This window comes from Ranitomeya imitator, chromosome 10, assembly GCF_032444005.1.
Source record: "Ranitomeya imitator isolate aRanImi1 chromosome 10, aRanImi1.pri, whole genome shotgun sequence".
Lineage (NCBI taxonomy): Eukaryota > Metazoa > Chordata > Amphibia > Anura > Dendrobatidae > Ranitomeya > Ranitomeya imitator.
In genome coordinates this window covers 4,067,302-4,087,494 of record NC_091291.1, presented here as the reverse complement: position 1 = coordinate 4,087,494, position 20,193 = coordinate 4,067,302, and the positions used below count along the sequence as shown (strand labels likewise).

General features: G+C 46.7%; 1 protein-coding gene across 3 annotated transcripts in view; it reads left to right on the top strand.

Moving 5' to 3' along the window:
- ANO7 (anoctamin 7) overlaps positions 1-20,193 on the top strand; it is a 69,070-nt gene that overhangs the window by 26,251 nt on the left and 22,626 nt on the right. For all 3 annotated transcript variants that reach the window (XM_069742050.1, XM_069742049.1, XM_069742048.1), the window contains exons 7-15: positions 8,376-8,433; positions 8,524-8,634; positions 9,816-9,981; positions 10,280-10,370; positions 10,456-10,552; positions 10,628-10,771; positions 10,925-11,062; positions 11,258-11,356; positions 11,540-11,642. In XM_069742050.1, the coding sequence (XP_069598151.1) occupies positions 8,376-8,433; positions 8,524-8,634; positions 9,816-9,981; positions 10,280-10,370; positions 10,456-10,552; positions 10,628-10,771; positions 10,925-11,062; positions 11,258-11,356; positions 11,540-11,642 (1,007 nt within the window). The remainder of the gene's footprint in view (positions 1-8,375; positions 8,434-8,523; positions 8,635-9,815; positions 9,982-10,279; positions 10,371-10,455; positions 10,553-10,627; positions 10,772-10,924; positions 11,063-11,257; positions 11,357-11,539; positions 11,643-20,193) is intronic.

The window sequence follows — 20,193 nt, the reverse complement described above, 5'->3', positions numbered from 1 at the left end:
ACCTCAGAGCTGCACTCCCTATTCTGCTGGTGCAGTCACTGTGCACATACATTACATTACTGACCCTGAGTTACATCCTGTATTATACCCAGAGCTGCACTCACTATTCTGCTGGTGCAGTAACTGTGTACATACATTACATTACTGATCCTGAGTTACCTCCTGTATTATACTCCAGAGCTGCGCTCACTATTCTGCTGGTGCAGTCACTGTGTACATACATTACATTACTGATCCTGAGTTACCTCCTGTATTATACCTCAGAGCTGCACTCCCTATTCTGCTGGTGCAGTCACTGTGCACATACATTACATTACTGACCCTGAGTTACATCCTGTATTATACCCAGAGCTGCACTCACTATTCTGCTGGTGCAGTCACTGTGTACATACATTACATTACTGATCCTGAGTTACCTCCTGTATTATACCTCAGAGCTGCACTCACTATTCTGCTGGTGCAGTCACTGTGTACATACATTACATTACTGATCCTGAGTTACCTCCTGTATTATACTCCAGAGCTGCACTCACTATTCTGCTGGTGCAGTCACTGTGTACATACATTACTGATCCTGAGTTACCTCCTGTATTATACCCCAGAGCTGCACTCACTATTCTGCTGGTGCAGTCACTGTGTACATACATTACATTACTGATCCTGAGTTACCTCCTGTATTATACTCCAGAGCTGCACTCACTATTCTGCTGGTGCAGTCACTGTGTACATACATTACTGATCCTGAGTTACCTCCTGTATTATACCCCAGAGCTGCACTCACTATTCTGCTGGTGCAGTCACTGTGTACATACATTACATTACTGATCCTGAGTTACATCCTGTATTATACCCCAGAGCTGCACTCACTATTCTGCTGGTGCAGTCACTGTGTACATACATTACATTACTGATCTTGAGTTACCTCCTGTATTATACCTCAGAGCTGCACTCACTATTCTGCTGGTGCAGTCACTGTGTACATACATTACATTACTGATCCTGAGTTACCTCCTGTATTATACCTCAGAGCTGCACTCACTATTCTGCTGGTGCAGTCACTGTGTACATACATTACATTACTGATCCTGAGTTACATCCTGTATTATACCTCAGAGCTGCACTCACTATTCTGCTGGTGCAGTCACTGTGTACATACATTACATTACTGATCCTGAGTTACCTCCTGTATTATACCTCAGAGCTGCACTCCCTATTCTGCTGGTGCAGTCACTGTGCACATACATTACATTACTGACCCTGAGTTACATCCTGTATTATACCCAGAGCTGCACTCACTATTCTGCTGGTGCAGTCACTGTGTACATACATTACATTACAGATCCGGAGTTACCTCCTGTATTATACTCCCAGAGCTGCACTCACTATTCTGCTGGTGCAGTCACTGTGTACATACATTACATTACTGATCCTGAGTTACATCCTGTATTATACCCCAGAGCTGCACTCACTATTCTGCTGGTGCAGTCACTGTGTACATACATTACATTACTGATCCTGAGTTACCTCCTGTATTATACCTCAGAGCTGCACTCACTATTCTGCTGGTGCAGTCACTGTGTACATACATTACATTACTGATCCTGAGTTACCTCCTGTATTATACCTCAGAGCTGCACTCCCTATTCTGCTGGTGCAGTCACTGTGCACATACATTACATTACTGATCCTGAGTTACATCCTGTATTATACCCCAGAGCTGCACTCACTATTCTGCTGGTGCAGTCACTGTGTACATACATTACATTACTGATCCTGAGTTACCTCCTGTATTATACCTCAGAGCTGCACTCACTATTCTGCTGGTGCAGTCACTGTGTACATACATTACATTACTGATCCTGAGTTACCTCCTGTATTATACCTCAGAGCTGCACTCCCTATTCTGCTGGTGCAGTCACTGTGCACATACATTACATTACTGACCCTGAGTTACATCCTGTATTATACCCAGAGCTGCACTCACTATTCTGCTGGTGCAGTCACTGTGTACATACATTACATTACTGATCCTGAGTTACCTCCTGTATTATACTCCAGAGCTGCGCTCACTATTCTGCTGGTGCAGTCACTGTGTACATACATTACATTACTGATCCTGAGTTACCTCCTGTATTATACTCCAGAGCTGCACTCACTATTCTGCTGGTGCAGTCACTGTGTACATACATTACTGATCCTGAGTTACCTCCTGTATTATACCCCAGAGCTGCACTCACTATTCTGCTGGTGCAGTCACTGTGTACATACATTACATTACTGATCCTGAGTTACCTCCTGTATTATACCCCAGAGCTGCACTCACTATTCTGCTGGTGCAGTCACTGTGTACATACATTACATTACTGATCCTGAGTTACCTCCTGTATTATACCCCAGAGCTGCACTCACTATTCTGCTGGTGCAGTCACTGTGTACATACATTACATTACTGATCCTGAGTTACATCCTGTATTATACTCCAGAGCTGCACTCACTATTCTGCTGGTGCAGTCACTGTGTACATACATTACATTACTGATCCTGAGTTACATCCTGTATTATACCCCAGAGCTGCGCTCACTATTCTGCTGGTGCAGTCACTGTGTACATACATTACATTACTGTTCCTGAGTTATATCCTGTATTATACTCCAGAGCTGCGCTCACTATTCTGCTGGTGCAGTCACTGTGTACATACATTACATTACTGTTCCTGAGTTATATCCTGTATTATACTCCAGAGCTGCGCTCACTATTCTGCTGGTGCAGTCACTGTGTACATACATTACATTACTGATCCTGAGTTATATCCTGTATTATACCCCAGAGCTGCACTCACTATTCTGCTGGTGCAGTCACTGTGTACATACATTACATTACTGATCCTGAGTTACATCCTGTATTATACTCCAGAGCTGCACTCACTATTCTGCTGGTGCAGTCACTGTGTACATACATTACATTACTGATCCTGAGTTATATCCTGTATTATACCCCAGAGCTGCACTCACTATTCTGCTGGTGCAGTCACTGTGTACATACATTACATTACTGATCCTGTGTTACATCCTGTATTATACTCCAGAGCTGCACTCACTATTCTGCTGGTGCAGTCACTGTGTACATACATTACATTACTGATCCTGAGTTACATCCTGTATTATACTCCAGAGCTGCACTCACTATTCTGCTGGTGCAGTCACTGTGTACATACATTACATTACTGATCCTGAGTTACATCCTGTATTATACTCCAGAGCTGCACTCACTATTCTGCTGGTGCAGTCACTGTGTACATACATTACATTACTGATCCTGAGTTACCTCCTGTATTATACCTCAGAGCTGCACTCACTATTCTGCTGGTGCAGTCACTGTGTACATACATTACTGATCCTGAGTTACATCCTGTATTATACTCCAGAGCTGCACTCACTATTCTGCTGGTGCAGTCTCTGTGTACATACATTACATTACTGATCCTGAGTTATATCCTGTATTATACCCCAGAGCTGCACTCACTATTCTGCTGGTGCAGTCACTGTGTACATACATTACATTACTGATCCTGAGTTACATCCTGTATTATACTCCAGAGCTGCACTCACTATTCTGCTGGTGCAGTCACTGTGTACATACATTACATTACTGATCCTGAGTTACCTCCTGTATTATACTCCAGAGCTGCGCTCACTATTCTGCTGGTGCAGTCACTGTGTACATACATTACATTACTGATCCTGAGTTACCTCCTGTATTATACTCCAGAGCTGCACTCACTATTCTGCTGGTGCAGTCACTGTGTACATACATTACTGATCCTGAGTTACCTCCTGTATTATACCCCAGAGCTGCACTCACTATTCTGCTGGTGCAGTCACTGTGTACATACATTACATTACTGATCCTGAGTTACCTCCTGTATTATACCCCAGAGCTGCACTCACTATTCTGCTGGTGCAGTCACTGTGTACATACATTACATTACTGATCCTGAGTTACCTCCTGTATTATACCCCAGAGCTGCACTCACTATTCTGCTGGTGCAGTCACTGTGTACATACATTACATTACTGATCCTGAGTTACATCCTGTATTATACTCCAGAGCTGCACTCACTATTCTGCTGGTGCAGTCACTGTGTACATACATTACATTACTGATCCTGAGTTACATCCTGTATTATACCCCAGAGCTGCGCTCACTATTCTGCTGGTGCAGTCACTGTGTACATACATTACATTACTGTTCCTGAGTTATATCCTGTATTATACTCCAGAGCTGCGCTCACTATTCTGCTGGTGCAGTCACTGTGTACATACATTACATTACTGTTCCTGAGTTATATCCTGTATTATACTCCAGAGCTGCGCTCACTATTCTGCTGGTGCAGTCACTGTGTACATACATTACATTACTGATCCTGAGTTATATCCTGTATTATACCCCAGAGCTGCACTCACTATTCTGCTGGTGCAGTCACTGTGTACATACATTACATTACTGATCCTGAGTTACATCCTGTATTATACTCCAGAGCTGCACTCACTATTCTGCTGGTGCAGTCACTGTGTACATACATTACATTACTGATCCTGAGTTATATCCTGTATTATACCCCAGAGCTGCACTCACTATTCTGCTGGTGCAGTCACTGTGTACATACATTACATTACTGATCCTGTGTTACATCCTGTATTATACTCCAGAGCTGCACTCACTATTCTGCTGGTGCAGTCACTGTGTACATACATTACATTACTGATCCTGAGTTACATCCTGTATTATACTCCAGAGCTGCACTCACTATTCTGCTGGTGCAGTCACTGTGTACATACATTACATTACTGATCCTGAGTTACATCCTGTATTATACTCCAGAGCTGCACTCACTATTCTGCTGGTGCAGTCACTGTGTACATACATTACATTACTGATCCTGAGTTACCTCCTGTATTATACCTCAGAGCTGCACTCACTATTCTGCTGGTGCAGTCACTGTGTACATACATTACTGATCCTGAGTTACATCCTGTATTATACTCCAGAGCTGCACTCACTATTCTGCTGGTGCAGTCTCTGTGTACATACATTACATTACTGATCCTGAGTTATATCCTGTATTATACCCCAGAGCTGCACTCACTATTCTGCTGGTGCAGTCACTGTGTACATACATTACATTACTGATCCTGAGTTACATCCTGTATTATACTCCAGAGCTGCACTCACTATTCTGCTGGTGCAGTCACTGTGTACATACATTACATTACTGATCCTGAGTTATATCCTGTATTATACCCCAGAGCTGCACTCACTATTCTGCTGGTGCAGTCACTGTGTACATACATTACATTACTGATCCTGAGTTACATCCTGTATTATACTCCAGAGCTGCACTCACTATTCTGCTGGTGCAGTCACTGTGTACATACATTACATTACTGATCCTGAGTTACATCCTGTATTATACTCCAGAGCTGCACTCACTATTCTGCTGGTGCAGTCACTGTGTACATACATTACATTACTGATCCTGAGTTACATCCTGTATTATACTCCAGAGCTGCACTCACTATTCTGCTGGTGCAGTCACTGTGTACATACATTACATTACTGATCCTGAGTTACCTCCTGTATTATACCCCAGAGCTGCACTCACTATTCTGCTGGTGCAGTCACTGTGTACATACATTACATTACTGATCCTGAGTTACCTCCTGTATTATACTCCAGAGCTGCACTCACTATTCTGCTGGTGCAGTCACTGTGTACATACATTACATTACTGATCCTGAGTTACATCCTAGATTATACTCCAGAGCTGCACTCACTATTCTGCTGGTGCAGTCACTGTGTACATACATTACATAACTGATCCTGAGTTACATCCTGTATTATACTCCAGAGCTGCGCTCACTATTCTGCTGGTGCAGTCACTGTGTACATACATTACATTACTGATCCTGAGTTACATCCTGTATTATAGCCCAGAGCTGCGCTCACTATTCTGCTGGTGCAGTCACTGTGTACATACATTACATTACTGACCCTGAGTTACATCCTGTATTATACCCAGAGCTGCACTCACTATTCTGCTGGTGCAGTCACTGTGTACATACATTACATTACTGATCCTGAGTTACCTCCTGTATTATACTCCAGAGCTGCGCTCACTATTCTGCTGGTGCAGTCACTGTGTACATACTTTACATTACTGATCCTGAGTTACATCCTGTATTATACTCCAGAGCTGCACTCACTATTCTGCTGGTGCAGTCACTGTGTACATTTATTACATTACTGATCCTGAGTTACATCCTGTATTATACCCAGAGCTGCACTCACTATTCTGCTGGTGCAGTCACTGTGTACATACATTACATTACTGATCCTGAGTTACCTCCTGTATTATACTCCAGAGCTGCACTCACTATTCTGCTGGTGCAGTCACTGTGTACATACATTACATTACTGATCCTGAGTTACCTCCTGTATTATACTCCAGAGCTGCGCTCACTATTCTGCTGGTGCAGTCACTGTGTACATACTTTACATTACTGATCCTGAGTTACATCCTGTATTATACCCAGAGCTGCACTCACTATTCTGCTGGTGCAGTCACTGTGTACATACATTACATTACTGATCCTGAGTAACCTCCTGTATTATACTCCAGAGCTGCACTCACTATTCTGCTGGTGCAGTCACTGTGTACATACATTACATTACTGATCCTGAGTTACATCCTGTATTATACTCCAGAGCTGCACTCACTATTCTGCTGGTGCAGTCACTGTGTACATTTATTACATTACTGATCCTGAGTTACATCCTGTATTATACCCAGAGCTGCACTCACTATTCTGCTGGTGCAGTCACTGTGTACATACATTACATTACTGATCCTGAGTTACCTCCTGTATTATACTCCAGAGCTGCACTCACTATTCTGCTGGTGCAGTCACTGTGTACATACATTACATTACTGATCCTGAGTTACATCCTGTATTATACCCCAGAGCTGCACTCACTATTCTGCTGGTGCAGTCACTGTGTACATACATTATGGATCCTGAGTTACACCCTGTATTATACCCCAGAGCTGCGCTCACTATTCTGCTGGTGCAGTCACTGTGTACATACATTACATTACTGATCCTGAGTTACATCCTGTATTATACTCCAGAGCTGCACTCACTATTCTGCTGGTGCAGTCACTGTGTACATACATTACACTACTGATCCTGAGTTACCTCCTGTATTATACTCCAGAGCTGCACTCACTATTCTGCTGGTGCAGTCACTGTGAACATACATTACATTACTGATCCTGAGTTACACCCTGTATTATACCCCAGAGCTGCGCTCACTATTCTGCTGGTGCAGTCACTGTGTACATACATCACATTACTGATCCTGAGTTACCTCCTGTATTATACCCCAGAGCTGCACTCACTATTCTGCTGGTGCAGTCACTGTGTACATACATTACTGATCCTGAGTTACCTCCTGTATTATACCCCAGAGCTGCGCTCACTATTCTGCTGGTGCAGTCACTGTGTACATACATTACATTACTGATCCTGAGTTACATCCTGTATTATACTCCAGAGCTGCACTCACTATTCTGCTGGTGCAGTCACTGTGTACATACATTACACTACTGATCCTGAGTTACCTCCTGTATTATACCCCAGAGCTGCACTCACTATTCTGCTGGTGCAGTCACTGTGTACATACATTACATTACTGATCCTGAGTTACATCCTGTATTATACCCCAGAGCTGCACTCACTATTCTGCTGGTGCAGTCACTGTGTACATACATTACTGATCCTGAGTTACCTCCTGTATTATACCCCAGAGCTGCACTCACTATTCTGCTGGTGCAGTCACTGTGTACATACATTACATTACTGATCCTGAGTTACATCCTGTATTATACCCCAGAGTTGCACTCACTATTCTGCTGGTGCAGTCACTGTGTACATTACATTACTGATCCTGAGTTACATCCTGTATTATACTCCAGAGCTGCGCTCACTATTCTGCTGGTGCAGTCACTGTGTACATACATTACATTACTGATCCTGAGTTACCTCCTGTATTATACTCCAGAGCTGCACTCACTATTCTGCTGGTGCAGTCACTGTGTACATTACATTACTGATCCTGAGTTACCTCCTGTATTATACCCCAGAGCTGCGCTCACTATTCTGCTGGTGCAGTCACTGTGTACATTACATTACTGATCCTGAGTTACCTCCTGTATTATACTCCAGAGCTGCACTCACTATTCTGCTGGTGCAGTCACTGTGTACATACATTCTCCCATCTGCAGCCTCTGAGTGTCTTCGGTTTTGGGTTGCCAGGTTCCTGGGCAGCGAGTGTCCGGCCTCGTACTTCACTAACACTCAGAGAAGTCGGATTGTGAGTGGATTCTCCTCCGTGCAGACGTTGTCCGGATGGTGTCGGATCCTCCGGTGACTTTCCCATGTCTTCCCCTTTGTTCGGTCGCAGCTTTATGAGATCCTTTCTCGCACTCTTTATGGAAAACGCAAACACGCGGAGGTCGGTGTCGAGCGGATGGTGAAGGAAGGGATTTACACCGCAGCATTTCCCCTTCATGAGGTGAGCAGCGCCGACACATTGTCAGAGGATAGCAACCAAGAAATGGCCAGAAAGGTGACGAGCCAGGAGCAATGTATGGTGGATGGGCAGGACGATAGGATGACACTTGGCTCGTAGTCTGTAATCATGGAGAAACATAACTCTGCATTGGAGCTGCAGACATAAAACGAGAGCAGTGGGGTGTTTCTTCAGTAAAGACTAATTTCACATTTAGCTGCAGTGGAGGCAGCCAAACTTAGATACAGTTGTGCTAAGAAGTTTACACACCCCGGCAGAATTTTTGCTTTCTTGGCCTTTTTTCAGAGAATATGAATGATGGCACCAAACCTTTTTCTCCACCACGGTTAGTGGTTGGGTGAAGCCATTTAGGGTATGTTTCCACGTTCAGGAAACGCTGCGTGTTTGACGCTGCGCAGAGCCGCAGCATCCAGATGTTACAGCATAACGGAGGGATTTCATGAAATCCCGTCTCCACTATGGATTAAAAGACGCATGCGGCAGACCCGCGAAAACGTACACATGCGGCGCATCTTTTAAGAACGCAGCATGTCCTTACAATGCAAGGACGGCGCAGGTGACCTGCCAGTCACCTCAGGTGCAGATTTGGTCAGGATTTTACCTACGTAAAATCCTGACCAAATCCTGATGCAATCCTGAATGTGGAAACATACCCTTCTTGTCAGACTTCTGTGTTTTCTCTTTATAAATCATAATGACAACCCAAAACATCCAGATGACCCTGATCAAAAGTTCACATCCCCTGGTGATTTTGGCCTGATAACACGCACAGAAGTTGACACAAATGGGTGTGAATGGTTACTAAAGGTAACATCCTCACCTGTGACCTGTTTGCTTATAATCAGTGTGTGTGTATAAAAGCTGAGTGAGTTTCTGGGATCCAGACAGACTCTTGCATCTTTCAGCCAGCCACTGATGTTTCTGGATTGTGAGTCATGGGGAAAGCAAAAGAATTGTCAACAGATCTACGGGAAAAGTTTTGGTGTTCTAATTCATATTCTCTGAAAAAAGGCCAAGAAAGCAAAAAATCTCCCTGGGTATGTAAACTTTTGAGCAAAACTGTATCCTTCTAGATGCTCTTAACACCAGGACCGGCCGAACTTGTATCTCAGCACATACGACCACTAGACCTTATGATACCATCCATTGTTTTCTTCTCACAGGGCCCTTATGAGCTACCGGAGTACGAGGTGGCCCCAGAAAGCCTGAACCCACGACAGATCCTCTACCAGTACTGGTCCCGTTGGTCCCAGTGGTACAAGTATCAGCCCTTGGACCACATTCGGGAGTATTTTGGGGAGAAGGTGGCTATATACTTCGCTTGGCTGGGTACATCTCATGTATTCACTCAATTCTAGAGTTCACATTTCTTTAAGAGAGTGTCCACAATCCTAATAGTGCTCACCGGAGGGTGCCACATGCATCGACACTGGATCCAGACACATCATTTGGGGGTGATCTCCTCTCTGTTCCTCAGGTTTATCCATAATTCCGGTAGATCCAGAGGTGGAGATCATTCACCCCATATTCGTATCCTACATCCAGCTTAGGGCTGAGTCATCACGTGTACCTGCAGTGATGATGGGGATTTTGAGTGTGATGTCTCAGTGTTCTTCTCACTTTACAGGGTTCTACACGGCCTGGTTGCTTCCAGCTGCTGTGATTGGGACAGGCGTCTTCATCTCTGGCATCCTGACCATGGGTAGTAACACTGCAGCGTGAGTGTGAGGGCATGGACAGTCTCGGGCCCTGTGGGTCACACCAAGGGTAGAGTCATAGAAAGCTGTGTGTTGTGTTCCACAGGCAGGAAATATGTCAGAGTGAGAAGAAGTATCTGATGTGTCCATTATGTGACACCTGTAAGAACTGGTACATCTCCGAAATCTGCCCCATGGCTAAGGTACGAAGTCGCCCATCACTCCTAACAATTACTAGGACTCTTAGTTTCAGAATTACCTATCTGTGCCCTATTCAGGTCGGGTATCTGTTTGACCACCCTGGGACTGTCTTCTTCAGCATCTTCATGTCCTTCTGGGCAGTAACCTTCTTGGAGTACTGGAAAAGAAAGAACGCCACACTGGCTCATCACTGGGACTGTATGGACTTCCAGGAGGATGAGGTGATAACGGATGGTCCTCTAGTGGGTGGGCATCGGTTAATGATCATTGCAGGCTTACACAACTGCCAGCTGGCATGATTCCCATGGGTCAGGACCTCCTTGTCTCAGTCTTTTCTTGGAGCTCATGACGTCCTCTCTTCTCTCTTTCACAAGGAACGACCTCGACCAGAGTTTGCTGCGATGGCTCCGCAAATGGAGCAGAATCCGGTTACTGGAGTCAAAGAACCATATTTTCCAGAGAGGGACCGGCTCTCCAGGATCCTTACTGGTTCCATGGTTATTGTGATCATGGTGAGACTATATGGCATAAAGCCTTTCTGACTGTAAGTTATAGGTGATCCAACATCATCAGCACTAACATACTGTAGGTCCTCAGTCATTGTTATGAGGGGGCGATCGCTCTCCTAGTCCTCTTGTGGTCAGGACCATAATGAGGTGGACTGGGATACACTGGGGAGTCACTGGACAATGCTCTTGTCTTCGCAGCTGTGTGTGGTCATGATCTTTTTGGTGTCGGTCATCATGTATCGAGGGATCATCAGCATGATGATGTATCACACAGGAAACAGCATCCTCATGACACAGGTAGGACACACGGACGGTCGGGGCACAATGCCAACCAAATCTCTCCTGTAGATGATACCTGGATGGTGTGTACCATCCCATTAATATAAGTAACATGAGATATCGCCCCATTAATACAAGTGGCATTGTACGTCGCCCCATTGATGAGGGGGAGTCTCACGTCTTGTGATTTTTGTATTTCAGGCTGGGAACATCGCGAATATCAGCAGCTCGATGGTGAATTTAGTCCTCATCCTTCTAATGAGCCAGGTCTATACCTCCCTGGCTGAGAAGCTGACCCGATGGGGTGAGGAGTGTATACATATATATTTCTATAGTATGATCATGTATTATATGATGGGAGGGTAATATAAAAATGAAGGATGATGGGAGAGTAGTATACAAGTAATGGATGATAGGGTTGTAGTATGGCACTTACAGCTGGAGACTTGTCCACACTGAACACATCAGCTCTGCTTACACTTCCTAAGAAGTCACATCTCCTAACCTGGAAAGTCAGGAAAGAGGCACAAATACTATAAAACTATTTGCTGCACTTGTTATTTTACGAAGCTCAATAATGTTCCTTTCATGGTCCCCACACAGTATGATGCCCCCACAGTACATTCCCCCCGCACAGTATGATGTCTCCACAGTACATTCCCCCCACACAGTATGGTGCCCCCACAGTACATTCCCCCCGCACAGTATGATGTCTCCACAGTACATTCCCCCCACACAGTATGATGTCCTCACAGTACATTCCCCCCGCACAGTATGTCTCCACAGTACATTCCCCCCACACAGTATGATGTCCCCACAGTACATTCCCCCCACACAGTATGATGTCCCCACAGTACATTCCCCACACACACAGTATGATGTCCTCACAGTACATTCCCCCCTCAAACAGTATGATGTCCTCACAGTACATTCCCCCCACACACAGTATGATGCCCCCACAGTACATTCCCCCACACAGTATGATGTCCCCACAGTACATTCCCCCCACACAGTATGATGTCCCTACAGTACATTCCCCACACACAGTATGATGTCCCCACAGTACATTCCTTACACACAGTATGGTGCCCCCACAGTACATTCCCCCCTCAAACAGAATGATGTCCCCACAGTACATTCCCCCCACACACAGTATGATGTCTCCACAGTACATTCCCCCACACACACAGTATGATGCGCCCACAGTACATTCCCCCACACACAGTATGATGTCCCCGCAGTACATTCCCCCCACACACACAGTATGATGTCCCTACAGTACATTCCTCCACACACAGTATGATGTCCCCACAGTACATTCCCCCACACAGTATGATGTCCCCACAGTACATTCTCCCACACAGTATGATGCCCCCACAGTACATTCCTCACACACAGTATGATTTCCTCACAGTACATTCCCCCCACACAGTATGATGTCCCCACAGTACATTCCCCCACACACAGGATGATGTCTCCACAGTACATTCCCCCACACAGTATGATGTCTCCACAGTACATTCCCCCCACACAGTATGATGCCCCCACAGTACATTCCCCCCACACAGTATGATGCCCCCACAGTACATTCCCCCCACACAGTATGATGTCTCCACAGTACATTCCTCCCACACAGTATGATGTCTCCACAGTACATTCCCCACACACAGTATGGTGTCCCTACAGTAAATTCCCCACACACAGTATGATGCCCCCACAGTACATTCCCCCACACAGTATGATGTCTCCACAGTACATTCCTCACACACAGTATGATTTCCCCACAGTACATTCCCCCCACACAGTATGATGTCTCCACAGTACATTCTCACACATAGTATGATGTCTCCACAGTACATTCCTCACACACAGTATGATGTTCCCACAGTGCTTTCCTCATACACAGTATGGTGTCCCCACAGTACATTCCCCCCACACACAGTATGATGTCTCCACAGTGCATTCCCCCCACACAGTATGATGTCCCTACAGTACATTCCCCCACACAGTATGATGTCCTCACAGTACATTCCCCCACACAGTATGATGTCTCCACAGTACATTCCTCATACACAGTATGATGTCCCTACAGTACATTCCCCCCACACACAGTATGATGTCCCCACAGTACATTCCCCCACACACAGTATGATGTCCCTACAGTACATCCTCACACATAGTATGATGTTTCTACAGTACATTCCCCCACACACAGTATGATGTCCCCACAGTACATTCCTCACACACAGTATGATGTCCCCATGATACATTCCTCACACACAGTATGATGTCCCCATGATACATTCCTCACACACAGTATGATGTCCCCACAGTACATTTCTCACACACAGTATAATGTCCCCACAGTACATTCCCCCCACACACAGTATGATGTCCTCACAGTACATTCCCCCACACACAGTATGAAGTCCCCACGGTACATTCCTCACACACAGTATGATGTCCCCACAGTACATTCCTCCACACACAGTATGGTGTCCCCACAGTACATTCCCCCACACACAGTATGATGTCCCCACAGTACATTCCTTACACACAGTATGATGTCCCCACAGTACATTCCCCCACACACAGTATAATGTCCCTACAGTACATTCCCCCACACACAGTATGATGTCCCCACAGTACATTCCTCACACACAGTATGATGTCCCCACAGTACATTCCTCCACACACAGTATGGTGTCCCCACAGTACATTCCTTACACACAGTATGATGTCCCCACAGTACATTCCTCACACACAGTATGGTGTCCCCACAGTACATTTCTCACACACAGTATGATGTCCCCACAGTACATTCTCACACATAGTATGATGTCCCCACAGTACATTCCCCCACACACAGTATGAAGTCCCCACGGTACATTCCTCACACACAGTATGATGTCCTCACAGTACAGTCCCCCACACACAGTATGAAGTCCCCACGGTACATTCCTCACACACAGTATGATGTCCCCACAGTACATTCCTCCACACACAGTATGATGTCCCCACAGTACATTCCCCCCACACACAGTATGATGTCCCCACAGTACATTCCCACACACAGTATGATGTCCCCACAGTACATTCCCCCACACACAGTATGATGTCCCCACAGTACATTCCTTACACACAGTATGATGTCCCCACAGTACATTCCCCCACACACAGTATGGTGTCCCTACAGTACATTCCCCCACACACAGTATGATGTCCCCACAGTACATTCCTCACACACAGTATGATGTCCCCACAGTACATTCCTCACACACAGTATGGTGTCCCCACAGTACATTCCTTACACACAGTATGATGTCCCCACAGTACATTCCTCACACACAGTATGGTGTCCCTACAGTACATTCCCCCACACACAGTATGATGTCCCCACAGTACATTCCTCACACACAGTATGATGTCCCCACAATACATTCCCCCACACACACAGTATGATGCCCCCACAGTACATTCCCCCACACACAGTATGATGTCCCCACAGTACATTCCTCACACACAGTATGATGTCCCCACAGTACATTCCCCCCACACAGTATGATGTCCCTACAGTACATTCCCCCACACACAGTATGATGTCCCTACAGTACATCCTCACACATAGTATGATGTTTCTACAGTACATTCCCCCACACACAGTATGATGTCCCCACAGTACATTCCTCACACACAGTATGATGTCCCCATGATACATTCCTCACACACAGTATGATGTCCCCACAGTACATTCCCCCCACACAGTATGATGTCCCCACAGTACATTCCCCACACAGTATGATGTCCCTACAGTACATTCCCCCACACACAGTATGATGTCCCTACAGTACATCCTCACACATAGTATGATGTTTCTACAGTACATTCCCCCACACACAGTATGATGTCCCCACAGTACATTCCTCACACACAGTATGATGTCCCCATGATACATTCCTCACACACAGTATGATGTCCCCACAGTACATTCCCCCCACACACAGTATGATGTCCCTACAGTACATTCCCCCATACACAATATGATGTCCCCACAGTACATTCCTCACACATAGTATGATGTCCCCACAGTACATTCCCCCACACACAGTATGATGTTCCCACAGTACATTCCTCACACACAGTATGATATCCCCACAATACATTCCCCCACACACACAGTATGATGCCCCCACAGTACATTCCCCCCCCCCACACACAGTATGATGTCCCCACAGTACATTCCTCACACACAGTATGATGTCCCCACAGTACATTCCTCACACACAGTATGATGTCCCCACAGTACATTCCCCCCACACAGTATGATGTCCCCACAGTACATTCCCCCACACACACAGTATGATGCCCCCACAGTACATTCCCCCCCCACACAGTATGATGTCCCCACAGTACATTCCTCACACACAGTATGATGTCCCTACAATACATTCCTCACACACAGTATGATGTCCCTACAATACATTCCTCACACACAGTACGATGTCCCCACAGTATATTCCCCACACACAGTATGATGTCCCCACAGTACATTCCTCACACACAGTATGATGTCCCCACAGTACATTCCCCCCACACAGTATGATGTCCCCACAGTACATTCCCCACACACAGTATGATGTCCCCACAGTACATTCCCCCCACACAGTATGATGTCCCCACAGTACATTCCCCTGTCACGATATGGTATGAAATATCATATAAGTTTAGTTGCTCTTCAGCTCATGAGGTGGGCTAAACCCCCCCCTTCACTAGCTGACTCTACTTGTTTCTCTCTTTACAGACTGTATGCTAGAAGGGGGTTTTATTGCTCTGGGGTCGTAAATTCCAGGCTCAGAGGAAAGTCCCTCACCCCTCCCACCTTCACCAGTCAGAACTGGTAAAGTGGCTCCAAAATTCATGAAAGATTCTTTGTTTAGTTTTTGTTAGATATTAGGCCAACGATTTAAGCCAGAAATACGAAAATATATATTCGTAGCCTCACTCGGTGTATTTACACATCCCATGAATCTCGGGTTTCTAACTCCATCTGGTAAAGAAGTAGGGTTTTCTCTGTAAATATGTATCCCAGATAGGACATATTTGATCTCATTAGAATGCTCACGTTAATCTGAGATGAATGATGAGCTTTTTAGGACGCTGACATGTTTTGTAGTGAAGTTATAGAAATCAGAGAGAATAGTTTAAAGTTTAGGCAGAATGTAGAGAGAGGAGGGTCTGGATAAGCCAGCCTTTCTGTGATGTCACAGCCTTAATGTTTTAAGTGTCTGGCAGGCTCTGAGGAGTCACTTTTTGCTGATTTCTCCTTCTGGACGGCTTTGTCCTATTGTCCTGGAAGAGCCGAGTACATCCCATGGACTGGGATGTATGGAAACTGCACTAGCCTGGATGCCTGCAATGCTTTTAATATGTGAGTGTTATCTTTTCTCATTTATTCCCTTTATGTTATAATTACCCATGTACATATTTGCAATTGTCTCATTTGTAACATCTTTATAAACTATTTTTGATAAAGCACGGCCTAATTATTTTTAAGGGGACATACTATTATATGTTAGTTCAGTTCTCCATGCTCTACACTTACCCAGTCTTCTGAAGTGAAATACGCTACTGTTACTGTTGTGTTGGGTTAGCTTCGGACCCGTTTAATCGAAGCTGGTGGCAGTGATACCGATAGTGTGCAGACTTTTGGGTTATGTGGTAGCGGCTGCGGCTTTAATAATTATTGTTCCTGCCTGAGTGGGAGTAGTTATCGCGTCGCTGCAGCGTGCCCAATAGCCAGTACATAGCAGGCAGCCTTTCTGGCGACTAATTACCCAGGGTGCAGTACCTAATCTGACCTGAGAGTAAGGGGGCGCCAGAGAGCTGCAAGTGTTAAGTGGAACTGTAAGCAGGATATACATAAATCCCTGCAGTTCGTGGTATATAGAAAAGCAGTGGGATACCTAGAATAAGCCCCTGCTGTAAACTAAGAGGTCAATAGCCTTGTGTGTGGTTTTTCATCACATTGTTAGCAGTGGAGGGATAACTAAGATAAGCCCCCTGCACATGTGATAGCCGTCTGTTGGCCTAAAGTCACCCTGATCCGTGACGTAGGGGTGACGGTCACGGTGTGAATCCTGACCCAGTGGTGACAGCGGTCAGGGGAATCGTGACAATTGGTGGCAAGGCGGTGGGATATCTTAGAGCATTAGTGATTTGGTTTGAGTAATCATTCCTCTCACTAAAAACTTGCAGAAAGTTCTTGCGAGGACTCTGCGCAAATAAGTTTGGAGAACGAACTCAGTGCTTTTTAGTTGTGAGACAATTGTGTACTGGTAATTATCCCCTCCCTTTCTCTTCGTTTTTCTATCCTATCTTTTATTTGGCAACCATGGTTGGGCTGGGAGAAACCTTTTATGAGCAGCAGACCAGAGACACCCTTGTTGCCTTATGCAAGACACAGCACATTGACTTTGCAAGCAAAAACAAAGCCCAACTGGTCGCAGATCTGGTGCAATGGGAAGCCGCTCGAGACCAATCTCAGAGCTCAGAGGCCGCAGAAGCCAGCACCAGCGAACATGGTGCTGCAGCAGAGGTCCAACCACTGAATGCTGGCCCTGTTAGCAATCCGGGCGAATTGGACCCCCACCTGCAGGCGGCCTTGAAAGAATTCCCCATTGACGACCATGAGAGACGTCTGCAGCTGATCCAGCAATACCAGGAGCGAGCCGAGAGAGAGGCCCGAGCTGAGAGAGAGGCCCAGCGAGCCGAGCGGCAAGCTGAGCGGGAGTACCAGCTGCAGTTAGCCCGACTGCAAATGCAGGGGTTGTCTCAGACCAACCGTGAGCCTAGCAGCGCTCAGACACCGAAGCCCCGGCCTGATCACTTTCCTGTTATGGAGAAGGACGGAGATTTGGACACTTTTCTGCGGGCCTTTGAGAAAGCCTGCAGGCAGTACCAGCTGCCTACAGATGAATGGGCCCGATACCTGACACCAGGGCTGAAAGGTAAAGCTCTGGAGGCGTTTGCTGCCCTCCCTCAAGAACAAGATGGTGACTATGAGGCCATCAAGCAGGCCCTGATAGCCAAGTACCAGCTTACACCCGAGGTGTACCGTAGAAAGTTCCGGACCCTCCAACGTGGCCCACACGACAGTTACAGTGATGTGGTGCATGGACTGGGGACCCACTTTGACCAGTGGACCCAAGGACTGTCAGTGACCACCTTTGCACAGCTGCGAGACCTGATGATCAAAGACCAGTTTTTTCATCTTTGCCCAGCTGAGGTGCGACAGTTCGTGATGGACAGAGAACCCAAAGACGTGACGAAAGCAGCGCAGATTGCCGATGCCTATGAGGCCAACCGTAGATCGGAAGCGCGGAAGCCAGTCACCACCAGCTGGAGAGGGGGTAAGCCTGCAACCAACGCCAGTGCCCCTGCCAGCCAGCACACCCGAGGTCCTGGCCCTGTGGCCAACAGCACCAGACCTACCACCGAACCTCGCACGTGTCACACCTGCAAGCGGCCTGGGCATATCAGTACCTTCTGTCCAGACAGGCCGAAGAACCCCCCAGCCAAGGCCCCAGGGCCTAATGCAGCAGTTCTTTTTGTGGGTGGTGTGGTTGGGAGGGTGTGTGACAACGTACAGCCCGTCACTGTGGGAGGCCATGTTGCTACAGGCCTCAAGGACACCGGGGCTGAACGAACCCTCATCCGACCCGAACTGGCGGCCCCTGAAGAAATCATTCCGGGGAAAACCCTAACTGTCACTGGGATTGGGGGCATCAGCTGTCCCTTACCAATGGCCCGGGTTTTTATTGATTGGGGTGCTGGGAGCGGGGTGAAGGAAGTGGGGCTGTCGGATAATCTGCCCACTGATGTTTTGTTGGGAACTGATTTGGGGAGGATGTTTGCATACTACGTCCCTGACACCCCTCCCCAATCTACTAATAAGGGTAACGTTAACCCTGATGATGATGATGATGATGGGAAATTGCATGTGTTACCTGACCATGCTTTATCTTGTAATGATGCATCTAATAACCATTTTTTCCCTAGGATTGATGGTGAAAATGTTGTACCTGTGCCAGCAGAACCTGATAATGATTTTTCTGTGAAGGTTAATGTGTCCATAGGTACAGGTGTGCCCAGCCACGTCGCTCTGCGGAGTGAGACGGCTGAGGAACCCCTAACAGGGGCAAGTGTCGGTGCTACAGGAAATGGGGAGATGCATGGGAACCGTGAGGAAGGTGACGCCATGAAAGTGACCAGTGCCACCGAGGAAGGTAACTGGCCCATAAGTAGCACAGCCCCTGGAGTGTTGGGGGTGGATGGGGAGGTAGAGCCCATAGCAGCGCCGGCTGATGGGCCTGTAGAAACCCCCGGGGAGACAGCCTACGTAGCTGCTGTCACCCGCAGTCAGAGTGCCCGGAACGCAGATAACTGTCTGCCTTCCGGACCCTCCTCAGTCACCACTGTGACTGAACCAGAGGTGGACCCAGAGCAGGTCCAAGAGGGTTCCCGTGGGGAAGGGACCCTGACGTCGCTTTTGGCTTCCCCTAGCCAGGAGTTTCAGGCCGCTCTGCACACAGATGCGAGCCTAGAGAGTTTGAGACAACTCGCCGAGACGCCCCCCTCCGTGACTGATAAGGAGAGGGTGTTCTGGGAACAAGGAAGGTTGTACCGGGAGACAGTACCCGGAGAATCACAAAAGGAGTGGTTGAGGGAAAGACAGCTGGTCGTCCCACAGCAATTCCGGGGTGAGTTGTTGCGGATTGCCCATGAGATCCCGCTAGCTGGACACTTGGGGATCAGCAAAACTAAGGCCCGGCTGTCTCAACACTTCTATTGGCCTA